The following is a 15,285-nucleotide window of genomic DNA, read 5'->3' on the forward strand; positions in this document are numbered from 1 at the left end:
ATACACAAAGGTGACAAAAGTCATCGGATACCTCTTAATATCCTGTCGGACCCCCTTCTCCCGGAATAGTGCAGCAACTCCAAGTGGCATAGACTCAACAAGTCGTTGGAAGTCCGCTGCAGAAATATTGAGTCATGCTACCTCTACAGCCGGCCATAATTGCGGAAGCGTTGCCGGTGCAGGATTTTGTTGCACCAGCTGACCTCTCGATTATGCACCATAAATATTCGATGGGTTTCAGGAGACCTGGGTGGCCATATCGTTCTCTCGAATTGTCCACAATGTCCTTCAAACAAACTCCAAAAAATGTGGCCTGATGATATAGCGCATTGTCATTCACAAAAATTCCATCGTCCTTTGGGAACATGACGTCTACGAATGGCGAAAAATTGTTTCCAAGTGGCCGAACTTCCACAGGACGCAGTCCATTCCATGTAAACACAACCCGCACCATTATGGAGCCACACTTAGCTTGCACAGTGCCTTGTTGACAACTTGGGTCCATGACTTCGTGGGATGTGCGTCACACTCGAACCCCATTATCAGCTCTTATCAACTTCGCAACTCACCGTCTGACCAGGCCACGATACTCTACTCTTCTAGGGTGGAACCCAGCCCGGGAGAGACGCTGCAGGCGATGTCGTGCTGTTACCAAAGGCACTCTCTTCACTCGCCTGCTACCGTAGTCGTTTAACGCCAAATTTCGCCGTAGTGTCCTAACGCATATATACATCGTACGTCCCACATTGATTTCTGCGGTTATTTCTCGTAGTGTTGCTTGTCTCTTAGCACTGACAACTCTATGCAAATGCCGCTGCTCTCGGTTGTTAAGTGAAGGCTCTCGGCCACTGCATTGGCCGTGGTGAGAGGTAATGCCTCAAATTTGGTATTCTCAGCACACTCTTGGCCCTAACGATTTCCGAAATGGAATGTCCCATGTCTCCAGCACCAACTACCTTTCGCGTTCAAAGTCTTTTAAGTCCCGTCGTGCGGCCATAATCACCTTAGAGACCGTTTCGCATGAATCACAAATGGCAGTTGCGACAATGCGCTGCCCCTTTATCCCTTGTGTACGCGATACTGCCACCGTCTGTATATGTGGATATCACTATCCCATGACTTTTGTCACCTCACTGTAACTATTTACAATACAATTAAAACTTTCTTCTAGATAAAACTTACTTTTTTACCCGTTACAGTATCATGTACGATACAACCCTCCAAAAATTTAAACGGCCGAAATGGAAAGCATGAGAAAATATCAACAAGCGTATACTCCTATGACATCGAGTTTTATAATTTTATTAAGTAACATATCACAGTATTATTTAGTGCGAAGAATGCTCCCACACAACCTTAAAATGTATCATAAGTTCGAAAAAGTTTACGTGTCCAATACTAACCAACCTTCTCCTACTGTAGATCCACCGTGTCAAAAGATTTTCACCTGGTTCCGAACAACAAATTTTTGTTTCATTGTTCACTGAAACAGAGCGACAAGAAAGCGTCAGAGTTTGATGTCTCTAGCTGAGGCATGGTGCAAGCTGTCGTCGTGACGGAGTGTTCCCTGCTTGTGTGTTACAGATCCTATGGACGGCGCTGTCCGTGGCGCTGGGTCTGGAGATTCGTGGCGAGATCATCCGGGGCGTTCCGTGCATCAAGCGCTTCCACCAGCTCTTCTGTCCCACAGCCGGCAACAGCTACCCCATGTGAGTAAGCAACCCGCTGTCTGCCCAGAAGCAACAGCCATCGCTAAAGACTAGCGACCGCCGCGCGGTCTAGGGCGCCTTGCCACGGTTAGCGCGGCTCCCCTCGTCGGAGGTCCGAGTCCTCCCTCGGGCATGAGTGTGTGTGTGTTGTCCCTAGCGTAAGTTAGTTTAAGTTCAATTAAGCAGTGTGTAAGCCTAGGGACCGATGATCTCAGCAGTTTGGTTCCATAGAAACTTGCCACCACACAAAAAAGACAAATGACTACAAATAAGGAAACAGTAAAGGAAAGTAATGAACTATACCTGGCCACGTACTGCCGAGTCAGATCTTTTTTTCTTTTTTTTCGACTTTGCTCTGCTGTGAACGACAGGAAACAATTAGTGATTCTTGAGTTTCTCCCGGCGTATTTGATAATCAAAATATCCACGGGTATGCTGCCGGTCTATAGTGTCCAACGGGCACAATATTTCGGTGATCAAACATGTCGCCATCATCAGGTGAACTGACGGACTGAGCTCCTGTGAACGTGCCGGCACGGAGATCCGTACGCTATGGCTGCTCAGAGGGAACTGGGTTCGGTCGCGGCGGCGGCCGATTTAAATACCCTCCGCCCGCCCGCGGAGAACTTCAAGGAGGAAGCCCTGTCGACATCCGTATGGAAACCTACTTGCTTTTTCCGTTACGTGGACGACACGTTCGTCATCTGGCCACATGGTATGGATAAACTCCTTGACTTCCTTACTCATCTAAACTCCATACACCCCAACATCAAATTCACTATGGAGACTGAAACGGAGGGTAAATTACCTTTCCTTGACGTCTTGGTCAAGAGAAGGGCTGACGGCACCCTAGGTCATGGGGTGTATCGGAAGGCTACGCACACTGATTTGTATTTGCATGCAGACAGCTGCCACCACCCTTCACAGAGGAATGGGGTACTTAAAACTCTAGTACATAGGGCGCGCACTATCTCTGACGCAGAGAGTCTACCCCAGGAATTGGAACATCTGAGAACTGTATTTCGAAAAAATGGGTCCTCAGAGTGGCAGATTCAACGTGCTCTCCGCCCAACCACTGCAGCTCAACCTGTTGTGATGGATGAAGTCACGAGGGAGGAGGTAGGCACTGCATTTATTCCATACACAGGCGCACTCTCGGGGAAAATCGCCCGCATTCTGAAGAAACACCGGGTCGGAACTGTGTTTTGTCCTCCAAATAAAACTCGTGCACTGGTGGGGAGCGCCAAAGATGACCTCGGTTTGAGGAAGGCTGGCGTGTACCAGATTCCGTGTCAATGTGGCAAGTCGTATATTGGTCAGACGATGCGTACCGTCAAGGATCGATGCCGTGAACACCAGAGGCACACTCGACTGATGTATCCGAGCAAGTCGGCGGTCGCTGAACATTGTTTGTCGGAAAATCACGCCATGGAGTATGACCGCAAGAGGATTCTGGTACAGACGTCGAGATACTGGGACAGCGTTGTTAGAGAGGCCATCGAAATTCGCACCAATGACGACCTCATAAACCGTGACTGTGGCTATAATCTTAGCAAGGCTTGGGAACCAGCGATCGGGTTAATCAAGAGTAAATCGAGCAGACGTATAGTTGTGACGACCACGGCGGACAGAGCCATCACACCGACGTCATCTCAGACGCCGTCGCAATCTGTTCCACCGCGCGACCGTGGCGCTGGGCGCGGACGGCGGAGGGAGCGCGCCGCGGGCGGAGGGTATTTAAATCGGCCGCCGCCGCGACCGAACCCAGTTCCCTCTGAGCAGCCATAGCGTACGGATCTCCGTGCCGGCACGTTCACAGGAGCTCAGTCCGTCAGTTCACCTGATGGTGGCGACATGTTTGATCGCCGAAATATTGTGCCCGTTGGACACTATAGACCGGCAGCATACCCGTGGATATTTTGATTAGGAAACAATTAGTTTCCAGATTTGTCCTTTTTGTTCATTCTAGTGATATCCAGGGGGTGACTGAGAAGTTCCCGTTCTAGTGCCTTGGTGCAGTGTGTATGCAACGAAGCGCGAGCCCGATACGAGTATACACTGAACAGCCAGAGCATTATGACCACCTACCCAATAGGCGGTATTTGGTGTCGGCAGCTCTTGGTCTCGCGGTAGCAGCTCGCTTCCCGAGCACGGGAACCCAGGCTCGATTCCGGGTGGGGTCAGGGATTTTTACCTGCCTCGAGATGACTGGGTGTTTGTGTTGTCCTCCTCATTTCATCATCATTTGTGAAAGTGGCGAGATTGGACTGAGCAAAGTTTGGGAATTTGTACGCGCGCTGATAACCGCACAGTTGAGCGCCCCAAAAACCAAACATCGTCATTGTCATCATCATCCACCTTTGGTACGGACAACAGTGGCGACGTGTCGTGGCACGGAATCAATGAGGCCTTGGTAGGTAGCTGGATGGAGTTCGCACCACATCTGCACACAAAAGGCAACTGATGATGATGAGGTTCCATACTCCGAGGAGTATAGGGGACGATGCGGGAGACCCGCACCACTGTACTGGGCAAGGTGCTAGCGGAGGTGGTTTGCCATTGCCCTCCTCCGACCGTAATGGGGATGAATGATGATGATCAGGCGCGGCTCGTAATTAAAGGCTCTGAGGCGGAGCCGCCCCAAAATACATGTTAAAGTAAATTTCGCAAGAACATATTACAAAATTTAAATTATCAGGACGAATTTCGCACATTTCCCATTCCCATTAAAATAACGACGGTCAACGTTTTTGGAACTGTTTGTATCGATAGATGTTTTCCGAACGGTTAGTAGTGTTTAGGCTGCGCCTTGGAACGTCCGTAAGCTGCATGTAGTAGCGGTTTGGGGGCGTGGCTTCTACATAGTACCGCTCTTTAAGGGCGACGCGAAGGCTCAGAGCTTGCAGCCTAAGGGTGTCACACCAACCACCACACGTTTTTCACGTTCCACTATCTATGTAATGAAGGAATGCAGAGTGGCCGAAACTTCGCTATCCAATCTCTGTCTCTGCACATCTCTACTACACTTGGATGCGTCATTAATCGACGTTTAGTATTATTGTTTTGATAATGTTTTACATAGTTGTTCTGTTTCTACCATTGGCTATTTTACCCACATTTAGAATAAGTTTGCAAATATCCCGCCAGAGTGCACTAGACTACCGTAACTTAACCGTAACAACAGTACTGCGCGCGAAATTTTTCCCGTGACTTTACTTTCCTTGCTTGCTGATGCTGACTGGTTTTGTTGATATTGTGTGATATTAGCAAGTTTCTTTTTTGGAGTGTATTTTGCAAGATTTTAGTGAGTTTTACTTGCTTGTGAATATCTGCGACATACCGCAAGTGTGAAACCAGCGCAATATGAATTCAGTGTGCAATTTAATAGGTAAAAACTTGGAACACGGCCATAGGATGCAAGTGAAAGAACTTGGTGCACCCAGACCCGATCTAACGATCAATCAAGAACAGAAACAATGCAAATCTAGGCAAGGATACAAACGCAGTTTTAATAGAGCAATGTACGATGCAGCTGAGTGGTTGTGAAGTGAAAAATGCATTTTTCTGTTTCACCTGTCTTCGTACAAATAGTAGTGATAGTGCCTGGACTGAAACTGGTATCACTGACTTAAAGAATTTTCACGCAAAGGTGAAAAAACGTAATTCCAGCGAAAAACGTTTAACTTCGAGCTTTGGAGGTAAACTACAATAAACGCCTTAAATTTAGAACTGAAAACACCAAAAATATTAAGCAGCTGCAAACTCAACATTTATCGCATTGAAGACCTCTCCGAAACGCGTCTTTTCATATGATTTGCTGCAAAGTGTCAGAAAATGTAATGATGACGTATAAAAACACTAACCAAAGATTTTAACTCGAAGTTAGCTTCTAATGATATTTAATGCCTGATTATAGAAGATACAGTACGTAAAATTATGGGTAGAGAGTGATCTGCCCACCCCCCTCCCCCTGAATTCTTAGTTGTTTATGTCAGACTAATCTGTAACGTAACCAGAGGTCTATATTGGCTCCGATTGATAAATGCCGCAGCCTTCCCCAGTACAGAAACCACGAGCCGCGCCTGATGATGATGAAGACGACACAACAACACCCAGTCATCTCAAGGCAGGAAAAATCCCTGACCATGCCGGGAATCGAAACCGGGATGCCAAACATGGGAAGCGAGAACGCTACTGCAAGACCACAAGCTGCGGACTAATTCCCATAAACTCCAGGAATGGGACGATGAGCTCTGACGTCGCGTTCATTCACATTCCAGATGTTCGATCGAGTTCAGATCTGGCGAGTTGCGTCCGACATCTGTAATGTGGGGTGGTCTCCCAACCCCACGACATCTGGACGTTGTTACACCTCGGTTTCGCATACTGAAGACACTCCGAACACACCACTCCTCGAGCGCTCGACAAGCCGTGCAGTTTCCGGAATGCTCGTGATGAGCCTCCGGGCTATCGCAGTCTGCTCTTGGTCAAACTCAGATAGATCGCTCACCTTTCCCATCCTACAGCCGGATACTCACTGATACTACATGCACCGTGCATGTGTCTCATTAGCAGTCACTCCTCGCCAGGTGACGGTGCTATCGCCTGGACGGGTTTATAGCGATAGCAGGTCGGTGGTCATAATATCCTGGCTGACCAGTGTATAAGCGCCGACATGTAGGAAAGATACTTGTGTGCAATCCTGTCTTTCTGAGATGCGGAAACTTGAACTATGGCGACGTTATTACCAAATGCACCCAAAGAGGACCAACGTGCTGTTACTCTTTTCTCGGCTGCCGAAGAAAAACTTCGGTAGACATCTATCGGAGAATAAAGAATCTGTACGGAACAGCATGTCTGTCGAAAACAACCGTTGTAGAAACGTCCAGGAAAACTGCGACAAGGGGTGCCGCCGATTCATAATAACGCACGTCCCCATATCGCAAATGTCTTAACACAGAAGTGGGAGGCAGTCGAGTACCCGTAAATAGTCCTGATCTCTCCCCAAGTGGTTATCACCCCTTCGGTCCCTCAAAAAAGGTCTTGAAAGCTCGACGATTCTTGTCGGACGGGGATGTGCAGCAAGCAGCTACTGACTACTTCACGCAGCAGAACACGTTGCTTTACCACGCAGGTATGTTCAACCTCGTGTGTCGGTGGAATGATTGTATCAATGTTCAAGGCGATATTGACTGATTGGCATACCGATTTTGGTCTATACTGCCATCGAACGGGAAGTTTTTAATCGGTCCTTACAATAAATCCAATTAGAGAGACAGCAACAGAAGAGATGGTAAATATATTTTCCAATGAAATATGAAGTAATTCTCAGGAAATAGACTCTCCCTAAATTTTAAAAGAAAAAAACACAATACTGTTTATTCAGTTCTGTACAGTCAGTAAATATGATAGAATGCTTCAAATATTTGGGTGTAAATACTGATGCAATCTTGAACTGGAAGAAACATGTTACTGAGCTTCTCGACCAGTTGAGTTCAGCTGCTTTTGCTCTTGGTATAATTTGCTAATCCTGGAAACAAACGAATCAACCTCCTGACATATTTTGCATATTTCCAGTCAATAACGTCTTATGGAATAATTTTCTGGGGTAACTCATCACTTAAAAAGGAAGTATTAACTCCACAGCAGAGAGCACTTAGAATAATACGTGGAATTCATCCACGGACGTCATGTAGCTACCTCTTCAAGGAGCTAGACATTTCAGCAGCGCCGTCACAATACATACATTCGCTAATTAAATTCGTCATAAATAACCCATGACAATCTGAGAACACCAGTCATGTCCATGCGTACAACAATAGAGAGAAAAATTACCTTCATTACCCATTATTAAATCTGTCAGTGGCTGAGAAAAGGGTTCAGTGTGCAACAGCAAATACTTTTGATCATTTTCCCAATAACACAAAACGTCTGCCATATAGCAAACCAAGTTTTAAATCTAACTTTGGATAAATCCTTTATTGCATTGACGAACTGGTCGCATGAGTAGGATTAAAATAATAATGCGTTCATTAATGTTATTATTTCGATAAAGTCCGCGCCGATAGCTGAGTGGTCAGCGTGACGGATTGACGTCCTACGGGCCCACGTTCGATTCCCGGCTTGGTCGGAGATTTTCGCCGCTCATAGACTGGGTGTTGTGTTGTCTTCATCATCATTTCATCCCCATCCGGCGCGCAGTTCTCCCAATGTGGCGTGGAATGTAATAAGGCCTGCACCAAGGAGGCCGGACGCCAAACGCTCATTTCCATTTCGATAACAGAATCGTCCAAATGATCTACGGTACATGTGATTAACTAACTAATTAACTGACTAACTAACCATAATCTCTTCACTTCTTCGCTGAGATTCCTCTTCGTTTCCTCTGTCTAGATAATCTTGATTCTTGTATTTTGTATGTCCTGGCACCCCCTGAATTTGACAACCTTCGTTAAAAACACCTCTTCACCCCAGATTTCTTTCTGATAGTTATCAACTTGCTCATAATTCTTTCTTATTTCGTCACTTCATTTTGTGGCCGCCTTTATTTTGGTGATTATCTGAAGATGAAGTCAGTGAAGTCAAATTGTTACGAGAGCAAGACATTTTCTTTTCCCCCTTGCGGCTACTCCCGTTACTGTCAGCAGCTCCACATCGCAGACGGCCGTTTGAAAACACTTTTCGTCAGGTTACAGAGGATTTAGCATTAACAAGCTGTTGGGATTTAAAATTAACTTCCTATTCAGTCCCGAATCTAGAAAGCGTCGACTTTGAGCATGCTTGCAGGGCGTCCCTGGTTAATTATGGGGCCGGGGAATGTTGACAGGCCCGCCGGGCTAACCGCGCGGTCTAACGCGCTGCTCCCCGAGCGGGAAGGCGTGCCGGTCCCCGGCACGAATCCTCCCGGCGGATTAGTGTCGAGGTCCGGTGAGCCAGCCAACCTGTGGATGGGTTTTTAGGCGGTTTTCCACCTGCCTCGGCGAATGCGGGCTGGCTCCCCTTATTCCGCCTCAGTTCCACTATGCCGGCGATTGCTGCAGGAGCATTGTCTCCACATACGTGTACACCATAATTACTCTACCACACAAACATTTGGGGTACACTCGTCTGGTATGAGACGTTCCCGGGGGAGGGGAGGGGTGGGGCTGAACAGCACAATAACCATGGGTTCGGTGTGGGGCGGTGGTGGGGTGGGTGGACTGCTGTGGCCTGTTGTGGGGTTGTGAACCACTGAGGGGTACGGCTGTGACGCGACGAAGTCTCTCCGTCCCTGATTCAATACGCAAGACACACACACAAGGTGGATAGAGGACACAATTCGAATTAAAAGTAAAAATTAATAGAGAGATATGTTTTAATGACAGCAAATCGCAGACATGAGCCGAGTGCTACGGTCGGAGGTTCGAATCCTGCCCCAGGCATGGATGTGTGTGATGTCCTTAGGTTAGTTAAGTTTAAGTAGTTCTAAGTTCTAGGGGACTGATGACCTCAGATGTTAAGTCCCATAGTGGTCAGAGCCATCTGAACCATTACAGTGTCCTCTCCAAAGTAATGAAATGGCAAACGGTGGCCAGCTGCAAGGTGGCAAATGCCTTCAGCAAACCGCTTCTATCTCGGCCGTCCGTCGCCAAGAACAACTCGTGAAACAGTCGCGAAAGTGAGTGAAGTGATCCACAAGAACAAAAGGCAGACAATCCATATTTCTGAAATTGTTAGACTTTCATACAGGACACGGCACTTCAATCTAGCTGATGAATTGAACATGAGACGAATTGCAGTGACGTTCGTTCTTCGTCTTTTGAATTCTGACCAAAGAGACCATTAGGTTCGGGTGTGCACTGAACTGCAAACAACAGTTCGGGATGTGGTTAGACATAACAGGGAAGTTCTACTGCGATAATTTGGGGAGACTGGTGGAAAGGAAGATGTTAAATGGCCTGTGATATGAGAGAACAGGCTGGTTGCTGCATCACGACAATGCACCTGCACACACCTCACTCACTGCGAGCAAATGCTGGCAATAAAACATAACTAGTCCCCGCCTACACTCCTAGTTCCTTACGATTTCTTGCTCGGCCAAAAAATGAAACTGAAGCTGAGTGGGCGGCGTTATGACTCCATAGAAGAGATTCAAGTGGAATCGCAGCTAATTTTGAATACGATTCAGCCGGCAGACTTCCAGCACTACTTCCAACGATAGAAGCGTTGCATACAACTGCGAGTGGGCTGCTTTGAAGGTAAGTTTTTTGATTCTCGGAAATTGTGGGTAGCACATCGTACGTACTAAAATCGTGAGGAAGATAAGCGCAAAAGTAAGCGTTAAATCTAAGAAGAGCGGCATTTTGATCATGGGTGGAGAGCGCAGAGAAAGCGGGGTGAAGGCGTGAAGAGTTAGTAAGCGTGAAAACTGAGCACGCGGCGGATTAGCAAGTTTATAAGCGAGGACGTGAGCCAATTCGCTTTCCTACGAGAAGCGCCGCGGCGAGCGCTTCGCCGTGATGTGGCGTCACGCCTATTTGCCTGCGGCATTTCCGGTCGCTCCTGGGCGGCTGAAGAAGACTCGCCAATCTTCCGGCACGTAAACCGAGAGAGCTATCGTAACCCCTTTTACTGCACTGGACAGATATTCGCGGCCAACAGAACTGGACGGCGAATGTGCAACTGAAACGAAAGGAATCTTGAGTGTGTACCCAAACAAGCATAACAGGACGTCCAATTAATTTCTTCAGTGTACCGAGGGTATCCGAAAGGGACCGCACTGATTATTTGGGGGACGGGGACGGGGGGGGGGGGGGGGGGAGGTGGCAGAGTTTCTGTAGTAGCGCGTTCTACCGCTACGAGCGCATAGAACTATTATTCCCCAGAGAGCCTATACACAAAGAGAGAGAGAGAGAGAGAGAGAGAGTGGCCAGCGTTACAGTCATTGTATGAAAATATACTGGAATTCTACTACTAGGAGTGTGTATTATTGATACAGTAAGCATACAATCGTTCGAAAAATGTATCCCAGTGTACACTACTGGCCATTAAAACTGCTACACCATGAAGAAAAGCAGATGATAAACGGGTATTCATTGGACAAATATATTATACTAGAACTGACATGTGATTACATTTTCACGCAATCTGGGTGCATAGATCCTGAGAAATCAGTACCCAGAACAACCACCACTGGCCGTAATAACGGCCTTCATACGCCTGGGCATTGAATCTAACAGAGCTTGGATGGCGTGTACACGTACAGCTGCCCATGCAACTTCAACACGATACCACAGTTCATCAAGAGTAGTGACTGGCATATTGTGACGAGCCAGTTGCTCGGCCACCATTGACCAGACCTTTTCAATTGGTGAGAAATCTGGAGAATGAGCTGGCCAGGGCAGCAGTCGAACATTTTCTATATCCAGAAAGGCCCGTACAGGACCTGCAACATACGGTCATGCATTATCCTGCCGAAATGTAGGGTTTCGCAGGGATCGAATAAAGGGTAGAGCCACGGGTCGCAACACATCTGAAATGTAACGTCCACTGTTCAAAGTGCCGTCAATGCGAACAAGAGGTGACCGAGACGTGTAACCAATGGCACCCCATACCATCACGCCGGGTGATACGCCAATATGGCTATGACGAATACACGCTTCCACTGTGCGTTCACCGCGATGTCGGCAAACACGGATGCGACCATCATGATGCTGTAAACAGAACCTGGATTCATCCGAAAAAATGACGTTTTGCCATTCGTGCACCCAGGTTCGTCGTTGAGTACACCGTCGCAGGCGCTCCTGTCTGTGATGCAGAGTCAAGGGTAACCGCAGCCACGGTCTCTGAGATGATAGTCCATGATGCTGCAAACGTCGTCGAACTGTTCGTGCAGATGGTTGTTGTCTTGCAAACGTCCCTATCTGTTGACTCAGGGATCGAGACGTGGCTGCACGATCCGTTACAGCCATGCGGATAAGATGCCTGTCATCTAGACTGCTAGTGATACGAGGCCGTTGGGACCCAGCACGGTGTTCCGTGGTACCCTCCTGAACTCACCGATTCCATATTCTGCTAACAGTCAATGGATCTCGACCAACGCGAGCAGCAATGTCGCGATACGATAAACCGCAATCGCGATAGGCTACAATCCGACCTTTATCAAAGTCGGAAACGTGATGGTACGCATTTCTCCTCCTAACACGAGGCATCACAAGAACTTTTCACCAGGCAACGCCGGTCAACTGCTGTTTGTGTATCAGAAATCGATTGGAAACTTTCCTCATGTCAGCACGTTGCAGGTGTCTTCACCGGCGCCACCCTTGTGTGGATGCTCTGAAAAGCTAATCATTTGCATATTACAGCATCTTCTTCAAATGGTTCAAATGGCTCTGAGCACTATGGGACTCAACATCTTAGGTCATCAGTCCCCTAGACTTAGAACTAATTAAACCTAAGGACATCACACACATCCATGCCCGAGGCAGGATTGGAACCTGCGACCGTAGCAGCAGCGCGGTTCCGGACTGCAGTGCCTAGGCATCTTCTTCCTGTAGGTTAAATTTCGCGTCTGTAGCACGTCACCTTCGTGCTGTAGCAATTTTAATGGCCAGTAGTGTAGATAGCTCAACAACGACGGTGTCCTGTCCGGAATACAGAAGTTGCCAAAACGTTGGGGAGCTGTCATAATCAAGAATAGAGATCATATTGAAGACCTCGAAAGATACTTTGTAAAATAAATTACTTTCATCAGTAATCGTACAGTACATAGAACTTTTGAAATGACCCGCGTAGGTAGCGACCCGTATCGGGGTACTGCGGTCAGACTTTTAGTGGAAAGCGCTGGCCGCCTGACGTTGGCAGCACTCGCCCGAGCTCGGCAGACGCCCAGATGCGGTAACGAGGCCCCTGACCACTTTCTCGGTAGCGCGCCAGCAGTTCACGGCCCGGCTGAAAGGCCAACCAGCGAGTACACTATCAAGAGCCACGCCGGGCGTCTCTCGAGGCTCCGCGCTAATGTGCTTCCGAAAGAGGCTTTCTTCTTTTTTTATTCAACTTTGCACAGGCGCTGCATATCATCAACAGCGAAAATAAGACGCATGCACTAAAGCACAACACGTACTGTGTTTGTGCCAACAGACGATCTACGAGGGTTATTCCAAAAGTAAGGTCCGATCGGTCGCGACTATGAAAATCCGATAAAGCTTTGCACAGATGTGTTGGGTAGTGTCTCTAGTATAACCCCAGTTAGCATCACGTCGCTCTTCTCATTTCTGAGCTCGCAGTGAGTGCGTAAAGATGTCTAGAAAATAGTGTCTGCCGCCAAGTACGAGGGCCTGGTGAGAAATTTCGCCTGAAGCTATGCAGCCAACATTACATAACTGTCGTGCTGTTTCGTCTTCACGACAATTCTCAGCCGCATTCTGCAGGGGCAATGAAGATGCTCCTGCATCGTTTTCAAATGGAAATGTTAGATTACCCACAATACAGTCCGCAATTGTCTCCCCCTGAGTTTCATCTCTGGTCACATGAACCGCTGTCTTTGAAGACAACATTTTGACACAGACAACGAGGTGTAGGCCAGCGTGGAGAATTGGCGGAAAGCACTGGCGGCTGCCTTCTATGATGAGGCTATTGAAAAGTTGGTACAACGCTATGACAAAAGTCTAAGTCAGAACGGCGACTACGTAGAGAAGTAGCTGAAAGGTGTAGCTAATTGTTACAAGTAAAACATTTCTGATGTTCACTGTGGTTTCAATTTGGCAATCAATCGGACCTTACTTTTGGAATAACCCTCGTATATCTACAACTAAATCTACATGTTTACTCTGCAATTCACACTCAAGTGCCTGGCAGAGGGCTCATCGAACCATTTTCATACTGCTTCTCTACCATTCCCGGGGGTGCACTCAGCCTCGTGATGCCAACTGAGGAGCTATTCGACCGAATAGTAGCGGCTCCGGTCAAAGAAAACCATCAGAACGACCGGGAGAGCGGTGTGCTGACCACACGCCACTCCTATCCGCATCGTCATTGAGGATGACACGGCGGTCGGATGGTCCCGATCGGCCACTTGTGGCCTGAAGACGGAGTGCTTTCTCTACCATTCTACTCTCGAATGGCGCGTGGGAAAAAGTAATACCTAAATCTTTCCGTTCGAGCTCTGATTTCTCTTATTTTATTATGATGATCATTTCTTCCTACGAAGGTGGGTGTCAGCAAAATATTTACGCATTTGGAAGACTGTGTGTGTGTGTGTGTGTGTGTGTGTTTGTGTGAATGTGTGTGTGTGTGTGTGTGTGTGTGTGTGTGTGTGTGTGTATGTGTGACATGTTATGGGACTGAACTGCTAAGGTCATCAGACCCTAAGCTTACACACTACTTAACCTAAATTATCCTAAGGACAAACACACACACACCCATGCCCGAGGGAGGACTCGAACCTCCGCCGGGACCTGCCTCACAGTCCATGACTGCAGCGCCTTAGACCGTTCGGCTAATCCCGCGCGGCATCATTCGGAAGAGAAAGTTGGTGATTGAAATTTCGTAAATAGATCTCGCCGCAAAGAAAACCGCCATTGTTTCAGTGACGGCCACCCCAACTCGCGCATCATATCAGTGACACTCTCACCCCTATTGCGCGATAACAGGAAACGAGCCGCCCTTCTTTGAACTTTTTTGATGCCCTCCGTCAATCCTACAAGGTAAGGATCCCATACCGCGCAGCAATATTCCAGCAGAGGACGGACAAGTGTAATGTAGGCTGTCTCTTTAGTGGGTTTGTCGCCTCTTCTAAGTGTTCTGCCAACAAAGCGCAGTCTTTGTTTCGCCTTCCCCACAGTATTATCTATGTGGTCTTTCCAATTTAAGTTGCTCGTAATTGTAATTCCTAGGTATTTAGTCGAATTGACAGCCCTTACATTTGTGCGATTTATCGTATACCCAAAATTTATCCGATTTCTTTTAGTACCCATGTGGAGGACCTTCCACTTTTCTTTGTTTAGTGCCAATTGCCACTTTTCGCACCATACGGAAATTCTCTCTAGATCATTTTGTAACTGGAATTGATCGTCTAATGATTTTACTAGTCGGTAAATTACAGCGTCATCTACAAACGATCTAAGGGGGCTGCGCAGACTATCACCTAGATCATTTATATAAATCAGGAACAGCAGAGGGCTTGTGACACTACCTTGCGGAACGCCAGATATCACTTCTGTTCTACTCGACGATTTACCGTCTATTTGTGAAATGATGTCCGAGACAAAGGACAGCACATTGGAAATTTATTGAAGGCTGTAGATAAAGAGGTCAGCCCGAGTGACCGAGCGGTTCTAGGTTCGAATCCTGCCTCGGGCATGGATATGTGTGATGCCCTTAGGTTAGTTAGGTTTAAGTAGTTCTAAGTTCTAGGGGACTGATGACCTCAGAAGTTAAGTCCCATAGTGCTCAGAGCCATTTTAGCCATTTGAAACTGTAGATAAAGAGATATCCCGTGGAACTCCGTTTCGAAAAGTTATGTAAACAAAAATTTGAGATGTGATCCACTAAAGGAACTGGACGCCAAACATTGACATCACTTGGCGGGAACCAAATT

At 47.4% G+C, this 15,285-nt stretch overlaps 1 protein-coding gene across 1 annotated transcript in view; it reads left to right on the forward strand.

The window, feature by feature from the left end:
- Window positions 1-15,285, forward strand: part of LOC124594951 (protein spaetzle 3-like) — a 199,584-nt gene that overhangs the window by 146,658 nt on the left and 37,641 nt on the right. The window contains exon 2 of the mRNA XM_047133461.1: window positions 1,585-1,709. Within this exon, the coding sequence (XP_046989417.1) occupies window positions 1,585-1,709 (125 nt within the window). The remainder of the gene's footprint in view (window positions 1-1,584; window positions 1,710-15,285) is intronic.

This window comes from Schistocerca americana, chromosome 2 (assembly GCF_021461395.2).
Source record: "Schistocerca americana isolate TAMUIC-IGC-003095 chromosome 2, iqSchAmer2.1, whole genome shotgun sequence".
NCBI lineage: Eukaryota > Metazoa > Arthropoda > Insecta > Orthoptera > Acrididae > Schistocerca > Schistocerca americana.